Source organism: Hippoglossus stenolepis, chromosome 11 (assembly GCF_022539355.2).
Source record: "Hippoglossus stenolepis isolate QCI-W04-F060 chromosome 11, HSTE1.2, whole genome shotgun sequence".
NCBI lineage: Eukaryota > Metazoa > Chordata > Actinopteri > Pleuronectiformes > Pleuronectidae > Hippoglossus > Hippoglossus stenolepis.
The window spans coordinates 22,569,320-22,597,235 of NC_061493.1; the positions used below are offsets into that span (position 1 = coordinate 22,569,320).

At 44.7% G+C, this 27,916-nt stretch overlaps 1 protein-coding gene across 6 annotated transcripts in view; it reads right to left on the reverse strand.

Moving 5' to 3' along the window:
• The window catches only part of pard3ab (par-3 family cell polarity regulator alpha, b), a 197,905-nt gene that overhangs the window by 13,684 nt on the left and 156,305 nt on the right, over window positions 1–27,916 (reverse strand). For all 6 annotated transcript variants that reach the window (XM_035171370.2, XM_035171371.2, XM_035171369.2 and 3 more), the window contains one exon: window positions 178–301. In XM_035171370.2, coding sequence (XP_035027261.1) covers window positions 178–301 — 124 coding nt within the window. The remainder of the gene's footprint in view (window positions 1–177; window positions 302–27,916) is intronic.

Genomic DNA, 27,916 nt, shown 5'->3' on the forward strand with positions numbered 1-27,916 from the left:
TCATGGCTGCTAGTAGTGGGGTTAGTGACGGTTAGCACCACACTCCAGGTTGTCCTCGGGCTAGTGTTGGAAGTCAAGTCGGAAGGGGACCAGGTCGTCTCGGGACATTAAGAGTTTTACGGCCCCTCCTCTCCGGCCAGCAGCGGATTTGAGGCTCCGATCGTTTCAGACACTCACCCACTGCTGCTCGAAGCTGTAGGTCCTCCTGCGGTCGTCGGGGTCGTCCGGGACGCCCTGGGCCTGCTGGAACTCCTGCCTCAGCCTCTGTATCCGGTCGTGGTTGCTGGGGGCTAACCGGCTACTGTGGAGACAAAGAGAGGAGGGAGGGAGGGAGGGAGGGGGGGGGACAGATGAGTGTGAGTGGTCCATTGTGAACAAATGACCTGGTTCCATCAGCGCGGGCGGAAATGGCCCGAAGGACCAAGTTCTTTAAAGACCAACGTGCTTTTGTCCACGAATTGATCAAATGCAGCGGCGGAGCAACCCAGATACGTTCAACCCAGACAGAAGGTAAAAGAGTGATAAGTGAGGGCAGAGCGGGGAGTGGGCTCACAGCGACGCCAGCAGCCGTATGAATCAAACTAATGTGCCTCTGATGTATTATTCACAACAATGAACAAAGACGAGCGGTGAACGGTGAGCAGCACCACAACCCCACCCTCCTCCTCCTCCTCCTCCTCCTCCTGCCGGCCTCGTATCATTTAACCACCGCGCTGCTATTGTCTGTTGCAGCCCCGCGGTGCTCACTTCAAACAACACCGGGCTTCAGTGCAACTTTCTCACGGAGCGCTGAACAAATCTGATGTCGCTGCTCATTCGACAACTGTGACTGTATATCTGCAGATGTTGTGTAAGTCTGAGTGATAGCGATACACTTTTGAGCTTTGAGCCGTAAACTAAATTGTATGACTGGTATTAGTATTATTACTACTATCGGTTTAGAAAGAAGAATACTTAAGAATTTCATTTTCCACATTTTGGCCTTGTATTAGCTGCTGTTTTACTATTCTAACTTTACTTCATCTTTGTCATTCCTGATTATTGGTTATTGTTCCTGTTGTGAAAAGACGATTCACAGTGTTTCCCACAGAATTAGGTCAATCTGAGGCGGAAACACACAAATGTAACACATGCAACAGATAAGTTATCACGTCAGAGAAAGAACTGCAGCTGAAACTACGATGCCTGTCTGTGTGGACGGTAAAAACGGTTTTCAGAGAGAAAGTTTTAACCACACAAAATACATCAAATTTTTTTTATAGCCGTCAACCATCTGGCTTTATTGTAGATTTACTTGTTTAAATAAGTTTTATTTGACTTGCATATTTCTTACGCAGCTTACAGATGTTGTCTGGGCCCAAAAGAAATACAGGTTTAGATGAGAAGGTGGGTTGGTGTTAATTATTATATGGCCTCCTACAGGGGGAAGTTATTAACACACTTTGAGTAGCAGTGTCAGTGAAAGAAGGACCAGCGCGCGGGAGGGGGGGGTGGACGTTGACTCCGAGCTCGACTTTTCAACTTTCTCACTTTGGCAGGAAATTCCTGTGGACTGTCTAATCTCTAAAACGTAAAAAAGGTCAAACCTGCAACTGTTTCCTGCCTGATTCTGTTTTTCAAGCCGACAAGAGTCAGCAGATAATTCCTAATTACATTTGTGGAAGGATACGATTAAAAAAAGCAGACAATTCAAATCCGCTGGGTTATAACAGTAAAAACAGACTTAAAACAATTGGTCTTTATGAGATCATAGAATGACGATCAAAGGCAAATTTACAACAATAACTGCCTGAATTCATTTCATCCGTCACTAAACAGCCAGACAGTGAGTTCATGATGTTTTAACCTTAAAACACAGCAGCTACTGACTCCACACACACACACACACACACACACACACACACACACACACACACACACACACACACACACACACACACACACACACACACACACACACACACACACACACACACACACACACACACACACACACACACACACACAGTGGAAAAGCCAGAGCCGGTCAGCCCTCATTAAAGACCAGGAACCTGTCATATGTGATTCTGATAATCTCCATGAAATGTAACACAGCCACTTGGCCTCCTCAGATCACAGCTGACCCGATGCGTGGGACATGTGTGACCCTCTGGCTGTGGGTCAAGGCCTCGATGCCAGGCCGAACATGGAGGCTCATGTCTGTGAGGGGAGAGGAAGAGGAAGACGAGGATCTTAAACGCTGCAGCTGCCTTGTTTGGTCAGGACCTTCAGATTCTTTCCGTTTCGACTGAACCAAAATACCGGTGGGAAAAGTGTCTGGATCGACCTGAACCATGGTTTGGACGTATGTCTGTTATACAAAATACTTTAGCACGCTGCCTAAATTACGATTTGAAACCAAAAGTAACCAGATCGAATGGAAACAACGGAACGAACGCATGAAGCCTGGATCAGACTTTCAGGTGTGAAAACATTCCTGGTTTCCCATGGATGGATCAGGTGCAGTGTGAAGAAACACAGCGATTCAGTCGGAGTTTAAGCTCAATGCTCGTCAGATAAACTTCACCCTGCAATCAGGAGTATATCATCATTAAGGAAACCTATAGACCCAGAATCCTGCCCCAGAGACAAAGGAGAAGAGGAGCTGAAAGGATTTTCAATGAACCCTCTGGTTTTACAAAACTAAACAAAACAAAATCAACCAGAGAAAAAGCAACACTTCAATACAACAGTACAGCCACAGAACCCTGGGGGACGGGGGGGAAACAGCAGGCTGAGATTTAGTCTGAGATGAGCTTCATCCTCTGGACAGGCTCACTCAATATCTGGCACTGCTGCACGAGGCTGAAAGGTCACCGCGGTTCTGTTGAGTGGAGTGTCTCTGGGACTCAATAAGGACCGGGGCTCGCTGACTGGGCAGCCAGAAAGGCTGTTTACGCCGAGATGCACCGTGTCTGTCATGGTCGGGGCGTGCCGCCTGAGAAGCTGTCTGTCTTGGCATTGAGCTCGGGAAGGAGGGGAGCTCCGGGAAGATGTAACGTCTGAGCCGTGGGCAGACGTTGAATAAAGAACTTCACCGATTCACTGCGTTTTAACAGCTGCGCGGAGAAAACAGGGATTTCTAGAGAGTACGATTTGAGAAAAGTAAAAACAAGGAAGTCCGTTTATAAACTGTAATGGATGCTTATAACAGCCTAGTACAGGGATAGTTTTATAATTAAAGGATTTTGCAAAAACTACTGGACAAATGACCACAAAACCTGGTGGAGGGATGTGGTGTGTAGATTTTTCGAAGAATAATTAAGGGATCTTGAAATCAGGCATGTTTAGGGGACTGATATTTTGGTGCGGATACAAATAAAAACATGGATCTAGTGAATTTTAAAGTGGTTTCACAAAGGGGATTCACACATCGCCCCTCGGTGGAGTTATTCCCTCTCTAAGTGCCCTTTTGTTTTCTTGTTCAACGTCTCATATTGCCATGATCGTAGATTTGAGAAATTCAAAGAATGAGAAGAGTGTTACTATTTCTGACAGGACTGATGACCAGAGTTACACATTCAAAACCTGGGCTGCAGGAATCATCCTTCAGGCCCGGAGAGGAAGGTTCTCTCGAGGATTTATAAATACAGACATTGTGGTCAGACTTCATTCACAAGAACCACAAAGCTACAACATGATCTGAAGCCGCACGGTAAATCACAGGGATTTTCAAATAGCCTAAACACTGAGAGCAAGATCGAAGCAATTACAGACAGCGATCGGAAGATTTGGCTTCATCCGGCGTCGAGGAGGAACTGGGTCCAAATTGGCCCCTGAACTCCAGACTAATAGGATTTATCAGATCTGTGCTGTCACTTCCAAACTGTGTCGGATCTCAGGCCAGCAGACAGAGGGGAAGGCCTCTGAAGGCTGATGCACAGTAAGTGACAGAGGCAGCTGACGGACAGAGCTCTAATCCTGTGGATTGTAAATGAATGGCCTCATTCACGCAGGCTGCTCTTCCCATGCCTACAGGAACATCACACCAACTGTAGGCGGGGCTGACACCTAACAACCGGTCACTCATTGAGAGGATTGGGCGAGTTTTCAGTGGATCAATGTGCCCTTGAAATCAACGCAGAGCTGAGGACGACCACACAGCTTCAGGCAGTAAAAAAGAGACACAGCTGGAGACGAGCCCACCGGCCACCAGCTGGCCCACAAACACCATCCGAGCAGACGCCTACGAAGTGGAAGGACTCAAGAGGACCCTGTGTCTGTTTGGTGACGAGGGCCCTTGTGGCGAGTGGTTACAAGTGGGACGACCTTGAGGATACAAGAGCAACATTGTTGTTTCAGACTTCAGAGTCTGGGATGAAAGCCTCGCCCCGGAGCTACAGACGGCACAGTGCACGAGACCGTGGACTAAAACCAGCAGAGACATTCCAGCCTCTCTTAAACCTCATCAGGGTCGATTTCATCTCCTCAAATTAAAGGATATCTTCTGATGCTAATGCACATTAATGGGTGTTGATTCAAACCAGATCACACCTCGCTTTTAATAATACATGCATTGTACTCTGCGATATCCCATCGACTTCATTTGCCAATATTAATAATCCACTTTTTAATTAAAAGCCGGCGTCTTAATCAAACATTAATTAAGAAACGTGTAGTCGTGGGATCGTTCGCCTCTGTTGCACCGACTCGCTCGCCAACCCGTTAAATAAACATTTACCGATGCACGGATAATGCAGAGTAAGGAAACGAGAGGATGTCGTGGATACGGGTCGTCACTGAACGCAACAGCTGTGGCGGTTAGTTTCTGTAATCTTATCAGATGCGGGGGGGGGGAACCAGGGCCTACGTCCTGTGACAGAGACGGAGCAGCTGGTGGAGCCGCTCTCCACGGTGAAAAATGAACCGAGATGCTGAGGAACGATAATCCAGGTCCATTGATCGAAGGCCCATAGACGGCTCGGAGGAAGACTGATGGCCTCGCTAACTTGTGCTAGCGGCTAACGCCCCATCTGTGGGCTGCTGTGTGCAATCTGAGATCACAGCGCTTCTTCAAACTATCAGGAACAGATGCTGTTGATGCAGGTAAATTAACTATTTCTTGTGAAACAATCGTTTTTGCATGCACATGCTTGGACTTGTTCAGATTTGTTTTTCCTGTCGATTATAAACAGTAATATTATAATTGATATTCATAACATCCAGCACAATAGGGTCGAGTTTGTACATGAGTTTGTCTTTACACAAAACAGGATCTGGTGTCTCATGGCCCATTAAGGCTCGACACCATTTATTAGCACTAAAGAAAAACACCAGAAGCCAAATGCTGCCTGTTTATATTTAAAAATCCAGATCTCCACCAGTTGACCGATGCTACAGAACCGTGCAGACGTCATTCAAGACTTACTGAAACTGTATGTAGGTGAACTTTATGCTGATTTGCTCATTAGACCTTCTCTGGACGCCCAGAGGCTCGAAGAGGATCAGCTCGGAGCCTGAGTGGTGTTTGTTGATGCAGCGCAGAGATTAGAGAGGCCACGGAGCCGCTGGCTGTTGTGTCTGAGTTCATCTAGGATCAGGCTCATTAACCCGATCTTGCTTTTACTCTGGATTACATGGGCTTAACCCTGAGACACTGATAGATCCCAGTTGATCCGCAGAAACCTGGCAACTGGATGCCAGTCGATACGATATCACCACACTGAGCAACTCGTTATCAAACTCCTGGCATTGGCCTCATCGGACTCGAGTGGAAGTGAATGTTGGTAATCTGCTAGGATGCAAAGGAAGAGAAACAGCCGAGCAGAATTTGTTGACAGGGAAGTTAAGATGCTGACGAATCTCACAAACACGTTCTCTAACCCCGGCCGAATCCGACGCCATCTGCTCAGCGCCGGCATGCCGAGCCGGGCTTAGTGGTTTCAGTTGAGTCGGTGAAATGCTGCTGTAGGAGGAGGAGCAGTCACCGGGCAGAGGGATGGAGGTGGATTTAAATACGCTTCATGAAATGACATTAGTCATAATCCAAGATAATGTGTGATGAGTCATTGTTTTCAGATGATTCAACGGGCGAAACAAAAGATGACTTCTTTCATCACTGTGAAGAAAGGTTCATATCAAAATAATACAATAACTTCACACATTAGTTTCCTTCTTCAAAAGTTTTACTTTAAACTAACTTATCTCTTAACTTATCTGTTTTGTTTACGCACCGTCAATCATCCCTAAAGTAATAAACAGAACAGGGTTCCCACGCATCCTGGAAGACCTGGACATTTAGAGAGTACCTTTCTCGTCATGGGAACAACCTGGAAATTGATTGATGATAAATGATAAATAGATCACCTCTGTAAGTGTCGGTGTGTATTTTGTTTAGGATTTAGCTCACTAGAAGCTGCAGTGTGACAGTCAAGCCCTCTCCTGTAACTCTCAGGGCTGCATGTAAACATCCAGGACAATATAAGCTTTGACAACAACTCACAGTGAACCTTCATTCTGAAATAGAGGTGGAGCAGAGTCGTTTTTTTGTGTTTAGAGGTTAAATGTGTCAATACAGTAATCGTTATGGGAATTAATTAAATGATATGACCAGTATTGACCAGTTGCTGTCCTTAGTTGTCAGAAAAAACTCCAGCAAAAGTCCTGAATAATGATTTCTTACAAAGAATGGGAACCACGACAGTCCAGTGTTCTGGAAAACCAGCTCATTTGTTTCCCTCAATCCGAGCCACATCTCTACAAATGATTAATTCCGTGCATCACGTGAACCTTTGCACCGAACCCGTCCTGCGACGTACAGTAGCATTCATTCTGAGCCCCTGCAATCCCACGGGGGGGTCGACACTTGTGCAGAGCCGACAGTAAACACTGGAATCCACCGACGGAACAGATTGAATTTAATTGGTTTTCAGTTTTTATAGGGTATCTCTATTTTTCCAGGGGCACTGCTGGTCAGAAAAGTCGGAGAGAGTAATATAATATTTGACTGATATAGACGCACATGCACACACACACACACACACACACACGTGCATTTAAAGCAAGATGGGTAACTGGTCTTCGATTTCAAGCTATGGCGCCACTGGAGGCAATAATGCGGTGGCTCCCGGCAAAATGCCTCCTTTTAATTCATGGGCCAATTTCATGCTTGCACACATCAGCATATCGACGCCGGCCTGCTCGGTTACAAGCAAATAAATTGGGCCGCGTTCCTGATATCTGTAATCTTGCCCTACTCTTAACGAAGGTGGGGAGCGCGTTGTCCTATGTGGGCCATTTAAGTTCCATTACTCAAATCCCCATCGGATCGCGTGGTGGAGCCACATTTGAACACGTCACCATAATGTCTACAGCTCCAGTCCCGTCTTTAATACATATGTAAAGGCTGTTTCACAACATGCTTTCAATATGGTGTTTATAATGTGGATTAAAAGTGAGGAGAGATTGTGTTGGATCTAATCTCACGGATGTTTTCAGTGGAGGAATCAGACTCTGTGAAACAACAGTTCTTTCTTTTACACAGACAATTTGAAAACGTACATTATTGTGAATAAAATGTCTGACATTACTGGGACGTTCCAGGTTGAAACACTATCGTCTCCAAGTCGTACCACACGAACCATCGGCTCCTGACATTTGCAATATCACGGCATTAATTCAATTTTAAAATCCTTACAGGGGCCATTTTAGTAGCAGTGAAGAAACTAATTTAGTCATTATGACAGGAATGATCTTAAATTTCATATCTGTCATTACCTCCACTGCAGAGGTTATGTTTTCACCCCTTGTTTGTTTGTTAGCAGGATTACACAAATAACAACTGCACACGTTTCCACAAAACCTGGACGATGTGGTTCAGGGAAGAATCCAGATCCGGCTCAGGGAGCGGATGCAGGGAATTCTTTTTTTTGGTTCCTTAAAAATTTGCAGATTTTTCAACATATTCACGGTTTTCTCAGGGAATAAATCACGAGAACTGAGATCTAGTCTGTGTGATGTGGGGCAGATTGATTGAATTATTCTTTTAGTAGAGACATTGATGGCTAGGTACTGTTTTATTTTAATCACCTACAGTTATGTGCCTTTGTTAAATATTCCTCAATGGTATCACCTATACAATTCTTTCCTTCACTCCCCCAGCTACAGTTCCTCCCTACAGTGAAATGCTAAATCAGGAAGTGGACATCAGATCTCATCCACATTAACACCGGCTCCGATCGAACACGCCATCACAGTCGTACAGCTTTGATGTCAGCTTTGATTTAACAGTGTCAGAACGGTGGCCGATCTCATCCATCACCGACACACGATGATCTCCGTGCACGGCGCGACAACAAAGGCAAAGCGGACGCAGACGTCGCGGCTGATGAACAAACGTGCAAATCCTCGTATACACCTGTTTGTTCCCGTCCTCAAATTACCAACAACAGGTTCTTCACTCTCTCTCTCTCTCTCTATTCCTCTCACGCATGCACCCAGTCCTGCTCTATCTCTATCACACCTTGCACCGCTGCTCTCTTCCCTGACACTGACTGGGGGGGTTAACAGGAGACGGCATCCATCACACCACACCGTTCACTCAGTCACCGGACTGATCTCTGCTGTCAGATAAGCTACTTACTGTAATGTATCTGAGCTTGACAACGCCGCCACGATCCCACCAATCATAACCAACGCTCGTCGGCGGCTCGCCTTTGTGATGCACAGCCGACCACCGTGATCCAGCACCTTCATGCTGCTCTAGACCTGCTCTTCCTCCTGAAATCATCTGGAGGGGATGAACGTGAGAACGCAAACATGCCGAGACAGTTGCTGCGGACATTTTCCAGAGCCTTAAACGTAGAAGACGCCTGTGAAGATGTCAACTTGGAAAGACACCCCTCACCTGAATGTTCCTCCCGCTGCACGGAGAACTTCCAGATCCAACTATTGGGACGTTTCTAGAATTCATGTCTGAAAACAGCTTCAGTGAACCTGGAGAAACTGTAACCAGGCAACAAATTTCAGCTAAAGGGTCTTCCGAGTTTACGGCTTCACCACAGCCTGCATCACGCTGTAATTATTCCTCTCTGAGTCAACACGGCCGTGAAGTGGCCTCTCCTGGTCCATTAACTTGTAGTGGTGCTTTAACGACTGTGCTGAGAAGTGAAAACTAGTTTCAACCTGCCTGCTCCCCCGAGAGCTGTGTTTTCCTACAGGTTCTGCAAATTGCTGGAAGAGTTTGAGGAGGCAGCGTGCGAGATGAAAGTGCGAGGGGAAGAGCAGAGGATTTTCACACCAGCGGGGTGAGCACGCCGTCTTATCAGCGGTGGATTAGGGAGGCATTAAGGAGTCAAACTTTCTTTTTTACATTTTTATGAGGTCTCAGCTAAACTAAACATTGATAACAAGGCCCTGACTTTTTCCTTTCTCATGAATAAAGTTCAGTCTGAATCAGAACGTGGTGAAGGTCTTTGGTCTCTTCGTTCTGTCAGAGCATCACAGAGCATCACACTTGCTCTTTGTTTTAACGGTGAAGGTTGGAATAGAAAGGTTTCAAGTTCAGGTACGGTTTGATGCAGGAGACACCGAGTGGTTTAATGTCTGTTCAAAACTTACACATCACAACGATCCATTAAATATCCCTCAGTAAGTCAGAGTACTCATTTAGTCAGTGTTGGTGTCATGATGGAGCGGTGCCACCGGACAGTGTGGAGGATGTTTCAGCCAAAAGTTTGAGCAGGAAGGCCACAGGAAACATTTTAACACAGTAAAACTTTTTAAGAGTCTTTGCAAGTACCTCGGACCCCCGGCGTTTATAACACGGATGTTTTTTACCTCTTAGATTATCAGAACCTCCTCCACCGTCACCGTGGAAAAACTGCATGAGTCAGGAATTAGGGGAATTTGACAATTTCACATTCCTCAGCTACAAATCCCTGATTGCTAAAGAAAGTGAAACAAAAAAATTATCCTGGATCCACCCCCCCCTTAATGGAAGTTCTTTCTCGGCCTCTACATCACCCTTCCACCAAGTTTAAAGATGATTAGTTTGGTAGTTTTTGTGTAATCGTGCTAAACAGACAAAAAGCAAACGGAAATGGATGTGATGACGTAGAACTTGATCTACCCTTCTCCAATCCAATCATAGACTTTGCATTGACAAGAGCTGCAGTGCAGAGAGAACTTGACATTTCAGTTTTGCGATGATACAAAAGAAAAATTACCGTAGCGACTTTGAAGCCAAACTAAATAATTTATCTTCGTACACATCAAACGACGTATTCAACAATGCGGCCGACGGTAGCTCGCTGCCACGATGATCTGTATATTAGAAATCATCAGTCAGAGAAAAGGCTCCGTCTCTTCTCTGGCAGCGGAATGCTTCAGCCTTTAGAAGGCAGCGAGAGGAAATGAGGGAAAAGACGGAGGAAGACACGGGGAGATAGTGAGATGATTTGCACTGCGGCTGAGGCGACTGTAACTGGGGGGAAATAAGTAGAGCGAGTCGAAATTAGAATTCCAATACCAGATTTAGTGAGAAAGGTAAAGGTTTGACTGATGAATATCTGCAGCGCCGGCTGACAGTTCGGGCCTGGCGACGGTCTGGGGAGGATGGAGAGGGGGAAGGGAGGAGAGAGAGTGACATTGAGAGAGAGGAAAAGGAAATCGAATTGGAGTGTCCTAATTTCTGGGGCAGGTATCGCGGTGCAGCTCTCTCCCTGTCACGGTGCCTGGGGGGTGACGGATAGACGTCTCACTTGTAATGGTTTCCATTTTCACAGAGCTGTGTAATATCGGCCGATGGAAGCATCCGCAGCATCGGATAAATCATAATCTGAGTCAAATTAGGATCCATTATCATCAGCGGGCGGGGGGGCCCTTTCCGCTCTGTTTTGGGGCAGCGTCGGAGGAAAGTGAGACGAGAGGCTTCTTGTGACAGCAATTTCCAGACAAACATTGAGCATCCGATCGCCGTGGTAATGTCCTCGATGCCGAAGACCACTCAGACAGAGGCCGGGAGATCTGGCTCAACCACGATCGTAACGTGAGACCATTCTAATGTAATCTAATCTTCATCGATAGCCCTACTTTCTAGAAAAATGTGAGCTCCAGACATTAGCCGTTTTTCGGACATGAACTCCTGATAACATCCGGATAATTGGATCTGGACATTATCCGGAGTTTGGCTTTTGCAAATGAAGAACGCAGCAGGATTGTCCAGATCAAAACGTCGTCTTTCCAAGTGGACGACTTCATCTGCAACTTCTTCGTATATGGATCCTGAGATATTTGTATTGTTTTCGCTTTGCGTCCGTCGCGTGTTCCGCTAGCGGTGAATCCTCTCACGGGCTTCTCTGGACATTCTAGTTGGAGGAAAACTACAGAGCAACTAACTCGTACATTATTACCTCCAGGTAATTACAGGAATTTCAGTGCATGTGTGAGAGCAGCTATGGAGACACGAGAACAATTGTATGATTGCATTAAGTTTGACAGTGTAGAGGACATAAGTTCGTAGCTCTACATTTGTTACGCATTAGCTTATTTTACTCTTGTGTTAACAAATCATCTCCTTTGCCTAAAACCAGAGCGATAAAATATGTTTTTCACTCACAATTTTTCCTCCTGGGAACGGAACTAAAGTGCAGCAGTGGTTGAGCGAGCATTCATTAAAAACTGGGGCTCTACACACCGGCTTCATGAAATATTCAATATACAGAGCAAACCAGAAAATGTGATTCTGTGGGAAGAAGAAACGTGGAATCACAGTGTGTGTGTTAAGCACCTGAAGCGCTACAGCCACTTCTTTAACAACAAGAAGGGAGCGGATACAGATTTATTTGTTTCATCACTTTTAAAGGCCGAGTGGTTGAGACCTTTTAAAACTCAAACGATCTCTGTCCACATACTAACACACGTCTTCTCCTTTGCAGAACTCGTATCGCTCTCTCACTCTAAACATTAACGCCTGCTTCACTGGCTCACTCATCTCCGCGTCTGAACAATTCTTAAAAAGGAAATCCTGGGTGCCGTCCTCCACCGAGAGGAGCGAGCTGCAGCGGAGGACGCCACCGGGCGCTGCACAGACACACATTAAGACTTTTCCTGCTTCTCCTCCAGACAAGCGTTTCAAAGGAGGCCCACCATGAAAGAGTCTGAGCATCAGCAGGTTACAGACGCTTCCTCTCTCTTTCCCCTCGCTCCACCTCTTCCTGGCTTTCAACTCAGTGAGGCCTGAACTCCCAGTTGTGCTGACGACGGTTCACAGGTGGAAATTATGTGTTTTTGGCGAGTCAGGGGGAACTTTGAGAAGTAAAGTGGGAATAGACATTCTTCCCTCTGTAAGTGTGCATTGGGGGGGATTAGCATTCTCTCTCTCTCTCTCTCTCTCTCTCTCTCTCTCTCTCTCTCCTCTCTCTCTCTCTCTCTCTCTCTCTACTGACTGACTCCAGAACAGACGTACGCACCAAAGATATAACCCTCATATAGAAACATGTTCTAACTGCGGGTTGAGTCTCGTCTGTACGACGGAGTCATGCAAGGCCGCAGTGATTTCTAATGTGGACAGGTGATAGTGTCTGAGTGGAAGACCCCCCCACACGAGGCTACTGTCTGCTTCCTGCCAGACAAAGATCCAGACTCCTGTCAAAACATCTCCTAACAAGGTAGCAGAGGCCACAGCTGTCCCTGACGACGGAGAGGAGACAGTGCAGAGGTTTATATGGGGGTGTGTGTGTGTACATATACACACATATATATATATGTACGTGTATGTGTATGTGTATGTGTGCATGTGTGTGTGTGTGTATATGGATTTGATGTTCACTCTTATAACCCTTTTTTTGTGCACATTTTGTAAATACACAAATACACATTTTACTCTATTCTGTGCATTTATGTAATTATTACTGTTATTATTGTTCTGTCTTTTATTACTATTATTATGTATTATTTTTACTATTATTATTTACTATATCTCTGTTCATGCTGTTTTATTCATATTCTTTGGCTCAAAACTAACTATTAGTTGACAAACAAGTCAATTTGCATAAAAACAAATCAACAACAGTTTTGATAATTGATTGATTGTATGTTGTATTGTATTCTATGTTGTTGTCTTCCAGCTGCTCTCAGGGGGAGATCGCCACCGATCAGCATTTTGGATTTGGTATCGGTTTTTTAACGCCGGATGTCCTTCCAGACACAACCCAGGGGAGCAGGGAATCGAATCTCCAACTGAGGAACAGCGGCCAACCTGCTCAGCCACCTGAGCCACAGCCCCCTTTTGTATATCCTATATCATAAAGGCACAGGGGAACCAAGCGACCCAAGAGGATTCTGGGAGAAGAAACAACTCCCATGATCATCAAACTAGGCCTTTTGTTATTGTTTTGATTGAAAGACCCCGAGCAGCAGCAGCAGCAACAGATTGTAAAAAAAAAAAAAAAGGTAAAATATAAAAACATCTCTGAGAAATTAATAGATTTGAACACATTTAATTTCTAGCCGGATGTTTGAAGAGTTCTTTGAAGACCCACACAGATCCGCGCTCCACCTGACGCAACACCGAGGAGCACATGCAACCCCACGAAAGACGCACAAGTGCAGCCCATCAAAGAGCACCCGTGGAAAACCGAGAGAGGGTGTCACAGCGTCTTTGGCAGACACCCGTCACGCGGTTCTCCACGGTTCAGATCCCTCTGGGGGGCTGGCTGCTGTCTAGAGAAATGCTGTCAAGATCCCGAGATGGGAGGCTGTTTTTGAAGGCTGCGGTGAGAAAAGGACGGAGGGTGGGGGGGTGAGATAAGGTTGAGGGTGGCAGATAAAGGAGACAGTATGGGAAGGAAGGATGAGGAGAGAGAGGTGGGGGGTTTAGGGGCCAAGTGTGAAGGAAGGATGATGCTGGAGGAAGAGAGGAAGAGGGAACAAAGGAGGAGAGTTTGTGGTGGGAGGTGGAGGAAAATGAGATAAGACAGAACAACAGGGTGGAACATCTGAGGTGTAACTTTCTGGCAAGCAAGACAATAATTGCAGTAATTATTTGTTTTAAAAGATGTTTTGATGTACATAATATTAATAAGATAAGACAGGAAGTAGTGATGAGAAAAACAGAAATATGGAGCATGACGTCTGATCCCCTGCTTAGAACTGATATCTTACTTTCTAGATATCTCAAAATTACATCTCTGAATTGAGCTGGAAAACATAATTGAATATTTGGCTGCTGAGATCTGTCCAATGTGGGTTTGGACGATGCTTCTTCGCTCATATATGATTTTATCAATGGATTTTTTTAATGGAAAAAAGGAGATAAAACAGGAATCGGATGGAGGAGGAAATCTGAAATAGTCAAAAACAAACAATACATATAAATCGAGTTGTGATTGATAAGAAGAAACAGGAAGTGAATGCAGCCTCAGGGTTTTCAAACTAAAACGGACAAAAACTTCGTGAGATTAACTCAATTCTATTCGTTGATGATGGTTGAGATCTGCAGAAAATGACTTCAAAACAAATTATCCTTTTCATACTCAAACCATTCAGGGGTTCAGCTTTTTGGGGATCTGTTTCAATAATAAACAACACTATGTAAAATATAAAGGTTGAAGAGGATTTAAAAGTCTGTGTTGCATTCCTCAGATCGAGGACGTAACGTTTGTGGCATTAAGAGTAATGAGGAGGAAAGAGCTGCAGAGAAAGGGCGTCTTTCTGATTCTGAATATATAACCCTGATCGTTTTTCATTTAAGGAAGAAGAGGAGGCTGAGCTGAGGAGGCCGAGCTGAGGAGGCCAAGAGAGATGGAGACAAGTCGAGTGTGGACGAATGAAAGGACGGACGGAAAGATAGGAGGGAAATATTTATAGACGAAGGCAGAAATCGTGGAGAGATCAGAGTGGACGGAGGCTGTCGGGGGAGGAGATGGAGGGACGGCGTGCGGGGAGACGGGAGGCGGAGACGTCCACTAAACCCAAATTCAAATCTTTCCCCTACCATGAACTAACATTTTAGCTCAGAGCTGACACAGTCTGTATCACGGTGGAGAAGACCAAGCCCCCGGCGCTGGAGGAATTGAGCGAGGAGGGAGGCGAGGGTGCAGGCTACGTTCTGGCATGAAGTGAATTAATCCCTGGAGGTCCTGCAGACAGCTGCTGACACAGGCTGGTTTTATAGCGAGCCAGGGGGCCATAAATAAGGCATTATGGGTATGAGGGGGAATGCGCTGGGCTTAAGTGTGCCACTTTAAAAGGCCCTTTCGCCATTAGTTGCGTGTCCAAGCTGTTCGGAGTGATAGACCGGCGTGTGTGCGCGGTGGCGTGCGGTGCGGTGACCTTCCCGTGGCCGGGCAGTATTTCAAGAGGCGGCCGGGGTCGACGCACAGACTCAGGAGCCCCGAGGTGTACGTGCCCGTCTGAGGATCCGGATTCGTCTCCTCACTTGTTAATCATCAGCTGCTGTGTGATGGAGTCTGATGCTCAACATCTCACAGAGGAACAAAGCTCTTCAATCACTCGCAGTATATTTCACTTGGTACTGTGGAGGTTGAAGTGATCGTGTGCATGTAGGAGCACTTGATCGTTCATTTATTACGTCTCCTACGCATTAATATCTTCTCCAGTTCTGCAAATGAGACTTTAAATGGGATGTACTCCCCCCCCCCCGCATCAGCTCCTCTTATTAGTAAAGTCGGACTATTCCCTGTACGAGGCAGAAAATCTGTCTGTTGTAAGTCTATCTTCTGATCCGTCATCACATCACAATAAAACAAAAAGAATTCATGCATCTTGATAATCGAATATATATAAGGAAAGATATTTATATGTCTGATATATTTTAAGGGTGGTGTGTACTCTACTGAGTCCCATTCTATTGTTTACATTGTACTTCTATATGGTAGCTTTCAAAGTAAAACGTATGTACTTCCATTATACAGTACGTGTTAAGTCTTTTTTCTCGCATACAGTATGCGGTGTATTTCTTTATATACATTTACGTTTTTAACTGGTATTAGCTTGTGTCATTTTATGTAACAGATGTATATTCATATTGTATTTGTATATTTGTATATTGTAGATTTTGGTTTAATGTGAATGTTTGTATGTAGCATGCGTTTGTGTTTAAATATATTAATTTATTTTGTCGCAAGAAGGGGAAACAATAAAGTTTTAGATTTAGCTGAATTATGTCGGCAGCTGGGGGAGAAACAGAAAAAAACTAAACAAACAAAACAACAGAAACACAACAGAAAAGCTTAAATATAGTTTTTAAAGTCATATTTCTTGACTTTTTACCACAAGCACAAACACTTCGTCAACTTTCATATGGAAATCGAGTCAAATGCTGTTTCAGTATTTGTCATTTCCATGAAGTGTTGGTTTGTGGACACTGGATCCAAACAGGACGTGCAAATCAACTCAGGCTCAGACTGGTGGAGTTTAACACTCAGGGCAAAGTAACAAGTCAATTATTGTAAAGCATAATACATATTCAAGTTAATTCAGCACATTTTTCTGTGATTAACCTGCAAGTAAGTTAAATCAGAGCCATGTTGTTAGACTCCATCTTTCTGGAGCCTTCCGAGGGAATGTTTGCAAACGTCCTGTGTGATCCAGATGTGGCTAAGTAGTAAAAACACTAAAGAACAATCTAGCTATCAACATATAAACACAACTCGTCATACCTTCTTCTGTGAGTGTGCGATCACTGGGTTTGTCGAGTTCCACGGAGCGTGAAAATCCACAAGATTTGACAGAACACAAGCGTTAGTCAATTCAACAACATGTTTCTACCCTTAAAAGCAAGATGCTCCCTTCAAGTAACTCGTAGAACAAGACGGAAATAATAGAATTTAAGGATTAGTGTAAGTGACGGAACATTCACAGCCAAATCTACCGTTTTTTGGAGGGATTAGCACACAGAATCTGAACGTAACACATCGGGCATTAAATGTTAATATATGGAAATACCTGCTCAAAATGCATGAGCTTTGTTTTGTGGAGGATTACGTGTCACTTAATGACACCGAGCGGCCTGTAAGTAAGAGACCTATAATTGGACATGAAATTGAGCAGCAGGAAAAAAACGTGTCTCAGTTGCTGGAGATGACAAAAGTTTGTGTCACATTCTGGGTCAAAATATGGAAATGACAGCAGGTGCTCATTTGTCAGCTCGTGTTCAGACTTCTCGTCTTTTTTCCATTCTGACGATTATGTTTTAGTTTTTAGTGAAAATACTTTTTCAAACAAGGAAACACTGACATTTACATTTATAAACCAACATTTCAAGAGCACCAACATTATACACAACCTAAAAAAAATGTCCAATTTTTTAAGGGTCAGAGCTGGAGCATATCCCAGCTGACATTGGGGCGCACCCAGGAAAGGTCACCAGTCCATCACAGGACCAACGTTAGCCGTTTTCAGACGTGCACTTTTCCCTGAAATCTTCCAGAGGGGCTGTAAGTGAGAACGTAAACATTTCAGCAGGAGAATCTCTTTTTTAAAACACACGACGCAAATAAAAACTCAAGGAAAACAAATATCTCAGGATGGAGAAGAGGAGTCAAAACACGAAGGAGACGCAGAGGCAGACGTCAACTTGGAAAGACGACAAGATTCAGGAGGTTCTGGTGACGAGGGACGATAACATGTGATTCTTCGCCATTTCCTGCCTCCGGCTTTTTCACATGTGAAAAGAGAAATTATGTAAATTCTGCCAAGCTCCCACACAAGAAGTCGCCCCGCTGAACTGGTCTTCGAACCAGCAACCTTCTCGATATGAAGTGACACCTCTAACGACTGCACCCGGGTGGAAGATATCCTGCTTTATTTCCCCCCCGACAATAACAAACTACTCCTGTGGCTGGAGACTGATTATACAGGATGGAATACGATCCTGATTTCCTCAAGCAGCAAAACTGTGAAATAAAAAAAGAAGCAATTGAAAGAGAGAGATGGTTTGTGTGTGTGTGTGTGTGTGTGTGTGTGTGTGTGTGTGTGTGTGTGGGGGGTTGTCATCGCTGCTTCCTGAATGCAGCCACAGAAATCAGATCCGCAGGGAGGGGAAGGTCAGGGCAGCCCTTCTCCAGCCGCGCTGCACAGAGAGCGCCCCCTGAGGGTCAGGTCGTTTGCCTCTCATTTTGTTACATATGCATCAGTTGAATTGGAAAGCCAAGACATTATTATATTATTTATCAAATGTAAGATTTTGCTGCTTTACTTTTTCTAAATACTTTTGAATCAAAACCTTTTTGTTTTTGATCGTTCACTGAACAAAAGGATTTTTTTTTTTTAAAGTGCCGTCTCGGTTTCTGGGACATTAAACGGACATTTTTCATTACAGACCAAACAATTATCCAATTCGTGAAGAAATATGAACAATGATTAAGAACAATGATTAATCGATGATGAAGATAATCACTACTGACAGTTTCCTTTGTGTCGTGTCCTCGAGTGGGACCTCCCCCCCTCTCGTTGAACTGTATTGTGGGTAAAGACAAAACCTCAAACATCCCACGATCTCGCTGACAAACTCGACAAAAGGGGACAGACAGAAATCCCTTCTTGATGCGGTGATCTACTGCCATTAGGACACGTCCTCAGACAGCCGCACGCCGACAGTGAGCGATGGACAGCGGGCGGCGAAACTGCAAATCAATACAAATCTGCATAACTCTTTCCAAACACACGCCGCAGATAAAGACTCCAGAACCAAACCGCCGCTGCGTTTCATAATCTCAGCCGATGGCCGCGCGTCGATGAGGCCTCGCCGTTCCCAATTAGAAATAAAATCAAATATAGTAAAGACTGGAGATGATGGAGAGGAGGGGGTCCTGGCCGTGATTGGTTAAATTGATTGGCTGGTAAGCGGAGTGAGTAAGAGACTGAGCGTGCTGCCCTGCCGCCGTGACATAAATCAAGTGTTAAAAGGACATTCACGGGGACTCCAGCGCTTATTGATTAGTCATTATTTGTACTAACGGGCTCAAGGAAGGGAAGGTGGGGGGGGGCGGTGGTGGATGAGCTGGTAATCTATTATCTAACTAGGGAGGAATAAAGCAGGCAGCGATCGATGGGTCTCCTACAGGTCGGACTGGTCCACTACACCGCTCCTCCCTCATGTTGCACAATGTAAGATAACAGTGACTCTCTGGTTCCCGACTTTTACTAATCTGCTTTACATTCATTTAAATTCTAAAGAGTCTCAGAGCAACGAGACCTACGTGTCAATATTCAGTCATAGCGCCACCTATAGGCAATAATAACTATATCATCATTTCAGGTACAGGACATTTTCTTGGTCTGGTCAACAGGTCAAAATGCACGTTTCAGATTTCTGTCAATACTTCGATCCCCTGTAATTCTACGGGACGTAACGATCTTAATAATGTTAGAGACCTGGAGAAAAGAGACTTTGCCGTAATTTATATAAAAAGGAGAAACTTTAAAATCTGCATTTAAATTGGTCCACCAGTGCTTCTTTGTTTTTTTTTGTTTACTGGGATTCAATCATCAAATGCTTCATATCTATAAAATCTGTATAACCTGATATATTAGTTAATACAACGAAAAAAATGATTAAAGCGCTTCAATTGTGTCAACTATTTAAAAAATATTGACTTAATACGTACGTAGTGAAGTAGAAGACAGAAGCCTCGGCTGCAAAAAGGAGGAACGCTCCAAATATTATGTTTTTTATTATAAGATCGATTTAAACAGGATCGTGCAAACATCAATCTCCCGTTTTCAGAGGTTCGATCTTCAAGCAAAGTTGAGAAACACTGATTCAAAATATAAAAACACAGAGAAGACAAAAAAAACAACCTCGTAGATCCACAGAGACTCCACAAAACTTTTCCTTCCTTAAACCACAGAGAAAGAAATCTGTCAACACTTAATAGCTGCTTCCCTCTTCTCCACTAAACTATCACTCTCTTCCTCCCTTCAAGTCTCTGGAGGCTGTTTGGAATAAAAAAAAAAAGTCACAAGCTCTCTTCCATCTCTTCCAACACCCCCCCCCCCCACATCCCCATCCTCCTCTTCTACTCACTACCCCCCCCGTCCATAACGGCTACGGGCTGGCAGTTCTGACACTGGTGGTGGGGCCGGGGACGAGCACATTGCTCACGGACGTCTGGTTCTCGTCAAAACCCTCGGAGCAGGACGGGCCCGTGGAACCGGAGACGTGCAGAGAGCGAGGGGGGGTGGGGGGGCGGTGGCGGCTCCAGACGTCTTGAGAATATCAGGTAATGAGGACTAATTGAAATCCCTTTTAATCCCAGAGTTTCCTCCTCGTGTGCGATTCGAGGTGATTTAAGAGGCTGGTTATCCATCAAAGAGATGACATCATCCTGTGAAGTCATCACGTTGAAAGCAAAACAAATACTGTGAGTGGATTCATGTTGATACGACAACAGAGAGGAACGGACGAGGAGCTGGATTCAAAACGTTCTGTCTTTTCTGCAGGAAGACGGGTTGAGTCTATTTCGGGTTCAAGGTCGATATAATAACTCAGATGATAATTTACCAGTTTAACGTGACCAGTCGTGAGTGTCTCTTCAGCCTTTTTCAGACATGAACCAGAGTTTGTCTTTAACATATGAAGAAGCAGAAGGAGATTGTCGGGAATATTATATATCAATATTTTGAGTATATAAATTGGAATTAATAGTTCTGAATAATGACCAATAGCGCTCTGAGTGAGTAGCCTGTGAAAATACAAGGTATTTACTACATATTTCAGTATTTCAGTGAGTGAAATACATATTTTATCATTTATATCAGCATATTTAAAAATTGCCAATTTCCATTTCAGTTGTAGCTTCAGGTTTTCATCATTAATCAGGTTTTAACTAAAAACAGTCCAGTTTCTGGCTTTGCTGGCAATGAAATACAGATCTGAGATCAATCTAGGTGTCATTAAAGTATTGTAATCTAAATAATAAACAGGTTGTATAAAGTATCTCAGTGTTTCCAACTGAGGAGATTTGGTCTGTGGTGCAGGTGTCTGCGTGGATGGTAAAAACATTGTGGACGACACTGAAAACCTGTAAGAGGGAGATACCACGTGAGCAGAAACAGTGCTGCGGAATATTTTTGGACAAATTCAAATATGGAGGAAACACTGGTATCTGAAACAATTCAGATTCCTAAAGCAGATTTAATAGTTAGTTCAGGTTTAATAGGATTGTTAAGCAAACCAAATCTTTTACCGTTACAAAGACACTAATCCATGGTTTACTGGAGGTGAAACGTCTTTGACACAGTCGCTCACCTTTGTGTCGGCTTTGCTGAACCTGACCAGTCTCATAACACCAGGACAGATCTTCACCATAACATGAAATCTCTTTATGGAACCAGATCTCCGTCAATATCCAAGGGCTCAACAACACGTAAACTGAAAACAGCCCCGGAATGAAAGACCCGGAGTTCAGAGCTCACGTTCTCTCCACGCCTCGTCTCAAAGCGACACGAGGAAAACGTGCCTCCTGAGCCCCTGTGCTCAACTATTAATACCCCCCCTCACAGTGGCAGATTTGCATAAGCAAACGAGGGCCAAAAAGAGTGATTAGGTTTTGTTCCGACAGTTACTGCTGCAGAAAATCTCCGCCCAGCAGCTGTTTGCCCCATTCACGCCGCCGCTAAGTCAGTTCAAGGCCGCCACAAAAGGGCGATGGATCGTAGATACCGCCATTGAAATGCAGAGCGTTGACAAAAAAAGGCTCCAAACACACGCAGATACACACTTTGCTGCAATTCTCGGAAATAAAAAGCGTCTAAAAAAGAGCTCGGAGAGTCTGCTGTGGCAATCCTAATTAGTTTAATGAGTTTCTTTCTTTCTGCACCACAGTTAAATCATTGCATTTAATTAAATAAAGAAAACAACTTTTGGAGCTGTGTGTGTGTGTGAGCATATCTGTGTGTGTGGGGAAGGGGGTGGGGGATAATTACATTGAAGTCGTTGAAACAGGGGGTCTCTTAATCCCAAATGCAGTTACACTTATTAAAGTGGGGAAGGAAGGGCGGGGGCTGCAAACAACAGGGGCCCAATTCAATTCAGAACACAAGGAAGAAAAACGTGTGATTTATCTCACTGGCAACCAGTCGTCTTCTTCAGCCCACAATCCCGCCAAATGAAAATAAAGGCCTCTGTGTTCACTGCAGATGCACCAGAACGCTTTTGAAGCTCGCCGCCGAGGACGCCGGGTAAAGAGGGTTAAAAGAAAATCCTCATGTGGTGAACAAACGAGCTCCTGAACTTACAAGTAAACTTCAAATACATCTGAGGAAAACAGTGCAAGTGTAGGGAGAAGAACAAATTGTATAAAAAGTGGTTCCAAGCGAGGTTTTAAAAAAACAAAAACAGCCAGTGAGGGTCAGATTATAATCCCAGTTGATTTAAGGCTCGAAAGTGGTGGATCCAGATGACGTGATGGAATCATGTGACTGGTTGAAGACGTGGAGCGCTGGTTTCAAACCGAGATGTGGAAGAAGTGATGCACAAATACGGACGAATGAAGGAGTGAGGACAAAAGGCTAAACGAGCCTTTATTCTCATCCTTATCTAGGTTTAGACAATAAGGAGACAACATTTTTAAATAAAAAATGTACTGTAACAAAAGCATGCATCCTTATTTTCCTGATTGCAATATGAAAAGGAAATATTACATTGGTATGGATGTGATGTTTTCTGTTTCTCCTCCCTTCCATCCGTCAAACCACAGCCGTGGCTTCTTCCTTCTCCTCCCTCACTTTCCGTCCATTCCTCTCTTGACCTTCTGAAACCCCCGCACCTCTACCTCCCTCTCGCACTAAATAAGAACCAGTCGCTGCGATGCAGGCTGCAGCTCCTGCAGGCTGAGCTCGGCTGACAGATTCAGAGGGACTCCCTCTCTCCTCCTCCCCGCCTGTGGGAAACCTGAAGCCTCAGCGCAGCGGGGAGCGAACTGGGCTGAAGATGAGCCCGGGAGGCCTGAGTTTCCTGGAGCTCTCACACTCACACATACACGAGCGCACACGTCTTCAGCAACTCACGAAGCTGCAGCTCTCGAATCAGCAACTTGACTGAACAGATCGTTACAGCCGAAGATAGAAAACACATATATACACACACTACAGTTCGGTGTGAAATACTGAGCACAGATATGTTTGCCATGTGAAATAATTCATGCAATATTGAGTTTTAAATGATTTAAACCATTAACGGTACATTTAAGATGGACAATATCCGCTTCTTCCTGTTGGAATTTAGCGATTGTGCTAACAAGCAAACCAAAAAATAAAAAGATGGACATATCATCCTCGGTGGAGGATGAAACACACAAAACATCTACTCGTGTGTAAATTTAGATCTTAATGCACAGACAGCGTTTCTTTCTCCTCTTGCTCATCAGATGCTAAAATCATAAACATATTATACTGACAAGAAAACATTGGATACAAGCCGAGACGGAGGTCGTCCATCAGACCCCTCTTCACCCTCTTCACCCGGTCTTACATGATGTGTTCACACGCTACCACACATCCACACACGGTTTGCTGTCTGATAAGAGGGATGTGACGACTGAGGCCTGCACGACGCACATTTATAAATTGTTCTGGGCAGGAGCTCATCAAAGCATAAAAAGCTTCCCCAGGGCGAAACCACAACAGTGCACCAGTTCACATGGCGGGTGATTCCCAGGGAAGGACAGAGCTCTGTTGCATCGGCTGTTTTTTTTGCTCCGTAGCCGCCGCTGCTGTGCATCACATGAGAGGAAAAGGCCTTTGGGCGGGCGTCATATCCGATCTGAACTTCTTTGTAAGAAGTTCAGATCTGGAGCGGCGTTATGAGAGGGGGGGGGGGGGCGACATGCCAGGGAGCGCTAATGGCTGCAAACCTACATCACACAACAGAGGATCCCTAATCACTCGCGTTTAATACCTCAGGGGAGTGGAGGGCACGCACAGTAAATAAATACCACACAGTCGCCTGCCGCATCACAGTCCCACTCTCACCGACTGACGACAGCACTCATGAGCTGCAGATGCACAGGGTTGCAGCCATGAAAGCTTGCGTTACTTCAAACGGAGGAGCGCTTTGCCATCACCGATGATTAACCAGCACCCGGACGACGCGCCGGTTCTCACAACACTTCAAAGACCCGAACAGCGGAGGAGATCCAGAGGCGTTAATAGAGCCCGGGCCCGAACGCACACTTCCAACGCATCAATAAATGTCACAGGCTATTTAAAGATGAGGGCACTGATGTAGGTTTCATGTGGTGTAAGGACACGTCTTGTTGAATGTGTCGGGGCTGTGGTGTAGAAGGACGCGGAGGCGATGGAAGAGACGAGTGTGTGTTTTTCTGGTAATGAGACACGAGCACAATCACAGCTCATCAAAACCCAGCGAAGCTCGCCCCTCTCCAGAAGGGAAGACAATCACAAATCTCTCCTTTTTCAAAGCGGACTCCGTGCTCCCGCTGCTGTGATGAGAAAGTCTCTGCTAGTGCGCTGTGGTTTTTTCTTGTGTGAGTGTTTTCTCATCCCCGCCCCCTCGTCTTTCCTCCAGACTCTGATCTAATAACCGCCGAGTTGAGAAGCGACGCGTCTCATAGTCTTGTGTGCGTCCGCGGGGGGGGAAATGGTGGCACCTCGGAGGCCGTGAGCCACCCGACAAAACTTCAGCGATCAAGAAGTTTGGGCATCTTCGCCTCCTCTTTAACTTTTCACCCCCCCTGCGGCTCCGAGCGTTGTACAGCGAGGGAGGAAGTGTTTGAAGGTGAAGAGGAGAGCGGGAACATGAAGAGCGTGGATGCATTAATACTGAATGTCGTAAGTTGTCGGGGAATAAGTGGCAGAATACGTGATGAAGATGGCGAGGAGGGATGAGGAGGAACGGGAGCGTGAACATTTTTTATGTTGCAACACGATGTAACCCCCCCCGGCAAACTCCTCCATCGTATCCCTGACGACGCAGAACCACAGTCCTGCTTCACGCCGTCCTGGAGCGCTGTCGTACTTCTGCCATTTCACTGTCAGGCGCGATTCTGCAGGAGTGAAATCTATCCCGAGCTACTTCAAAGTTGACCCCCGGCCGTATACCTGCCACGTCTGACACCGCGGCAGGATTCTGAGAAGAGTTCAGCCGCCGAGCGACTGACTGACAAGAGCAATTGATGGGATTGGAGGTGGAGGAAGCAGATTTAACAGGGAACAGGCTGCGCAAATACATAAACCAGCAGGCTGCGGGTCCGTGGGTCACCGTGCTGCGATTGTAACCTGATCGAAAGTGGGACATTCCAGGCGAAGCCACGTTTCACCTGCACACGCGAGCACAGGAGAGACGAGTGACCCACGCTGCAGTTTGACCTCGTCGCCACACGCACTCCGTCCGTCCTGCTTTTATCTGTGCCCGGCCTCTCACACGTCCATGTGTGTGTGTGTGTGTGTGTGTGTGTGTGTGTGTGTGTGTGTGATCTCATTGTGTTAGAGTCTTAAATCAAAAAAGCTCATTAGATCTCATGTAATCCCCAGTTTCCTGCCTCTGATGTTTCTCAGCATGGCCCAGTTTAGAATGAATGAATGCACAGTGTGGGGGGGGGAAGGTGGAGGAATAAATCTGTAGTGTTGGACACATGATTGATTATTAAAACTATACATCACATGGTTTCCCACTGATCATCGTTTCTCTTATCGATTATTGCCTCGTTTATTATTTTGACTAATCAAATACTGTTTATTAGGGTTTGATTTTTTTTAATTGGTTTTTGCTAATGAAAAAAAAACACATGACCACAACTCGGTTTGATTCCATTAAGAAATGTGTATGTTTGGCTTATCTACTATTAAATTATATTTTATTAATTATAATTCATTATTAAAACAGTATTAAAGTATCTTCTATTACATCGCATTCTATAAATTGCTTTTTTACTATTAAAACATGTCATAGTTATCTCTATTAAACTTTATCTTATAAACTATATTTTATTATAAAATTATTATTTTGCATCCAAAACACCTTCATGGCTCAGAGACCACATGTATTTAATTATGCATTTGTTTTTCATATATTTAATCTTTTTCTTCTTCTTTCATGTAGGAAACTTATGTGGGACTAAGGGTGGGGGAATGTTAAATGAAATCTTTAATGTGTCGTATGTCATTATACCTGTTGAATTCATCTAAAAATGAAATACTGAAAAACAGATTTGATCCAAGTATAATCATAAAATCAAAAATAACGATCTCAGAAAAAAATTCCTTCAGACAAACTCCCCGAAACCCAAATATATTAAATTTAAATGACGAACGGCAGAAAAAAGCTGAAACCTGAGAAAATTTGGCTTTTAACTCAATAAAGTGACTTAAATGATTTATCTGATGTCAAAAAGGGAAAAGCCCAAAACAACATACTGTGCACACATGCCACAAAACTAACATACATATTAGTTGCGTGTAAAAAGGACACACGTGACTGCACAACACACTACATACATAATACATACATGTCAAACACAAACATGCACGCACACACGCACACAGGGGACTCCAGGCGGTCAGCTGAGTGATGTAAAGTGCCATCCATGACACTGAATGTGGGTCAACAGCCTTTTAGGGTCAGAGCGAGCTCTTAGCGTTAGCGCGTTAGCACGTTAGCGCCCCCCCCCTTCCCAGCAGGAGACAAAGCAGAACGCGTCACGCGAGCAGGACGTGGCACTAATGTGCAGCTTCCTGTCAGAGTCACTCCAGCTCTTTTAATGGAGCTATTACAGATGTTAACAAATTCTTAGATGTGATGAATATTAAAACGGCTGAAGTGGATTCTACGGAGACGCCGGTGACATCAATGGCCGCCTTGACAGTTTAAATTGCTGGTGACGCTCGGAGAGGAAAGTGCAGAAGCAGGAGTCAAAGCTCGATCACATTAGGTCACCGAACTGTGTCTCTGAAAGGTTTTAACGTCTCTACTCTTTCATCAGGCTCCTAGAAACTTTAAACTCCAACATACGACAACAACAGATGAGCCATTCGTCTCTGCTAATCTCCCGCTGTGTTTATTACACTTCCCACACTAATCACTCTCTCTTATTCACTCTGATATCTCCCAGAATCCCGTGCGTCTGCGGCCTCGTTAACCTGCGCTGCTCACGGATGGAGACGCGTTCAGACATAAAGTTACGGCTCCAAAAAAGAAAGAAAAATAAATTGTTGATATGAGAAACATTACTGTTTCTCAAACGTTCTGGTTTTGGTGGGCGGTAAGTATACACAGTGCTTTTTGTTTTCCTTCCTCCATTATAATGCATGTTATAGATTTTTGCTGTGGTTGTTGCAGCCAAACAATCTTTGTGAAACTGTTGATCCCACAGAGGAAGTGTTTCGCTGCAGATCCTCATATTGAGATTAGTCCCGCGACTGCAAACTTCTCCATATTAATAAAACAATTTCTTATGGGTTGAATGTGTTGTGGGAGCCTCTCATGAAGTCCCAGTGATTTCATTAAAAGGTTACGCTTTAATTAAAAAGCACCTCTGCTATAAACACAGCCGCGTGCCGTTTGATGACTGAGCTCTCCAACACGAAGCGGCAATTAAAAGTTTAATGAGATAAAATAATAAACAGCGAAGACGGATAGATGGGCAGCGCGTAGAAGATGATACGCGGGGAACAATAACTGAGGATATTTGGCCTTTTGTTTGTGACCTGACGAACGCCGATCATCACGGCAGTAATTATGTTGACGACAGTATAATGTTGGATTACTGTACATGTTGGTTTAGCTCGGATCAAACACTTAAGTCGGCTTCCGATTACGACTCGGAGGGAGGCGGCGTTCAGTGCGATCACAGCAGGTCGTCCCCTATTAAAATGTTTGGAGTCTCCGGCTTGAATAACCCATTAGAAAAATATCAGACTTAATCCTCGTCATTAATATCAAGACGTCAGTGAT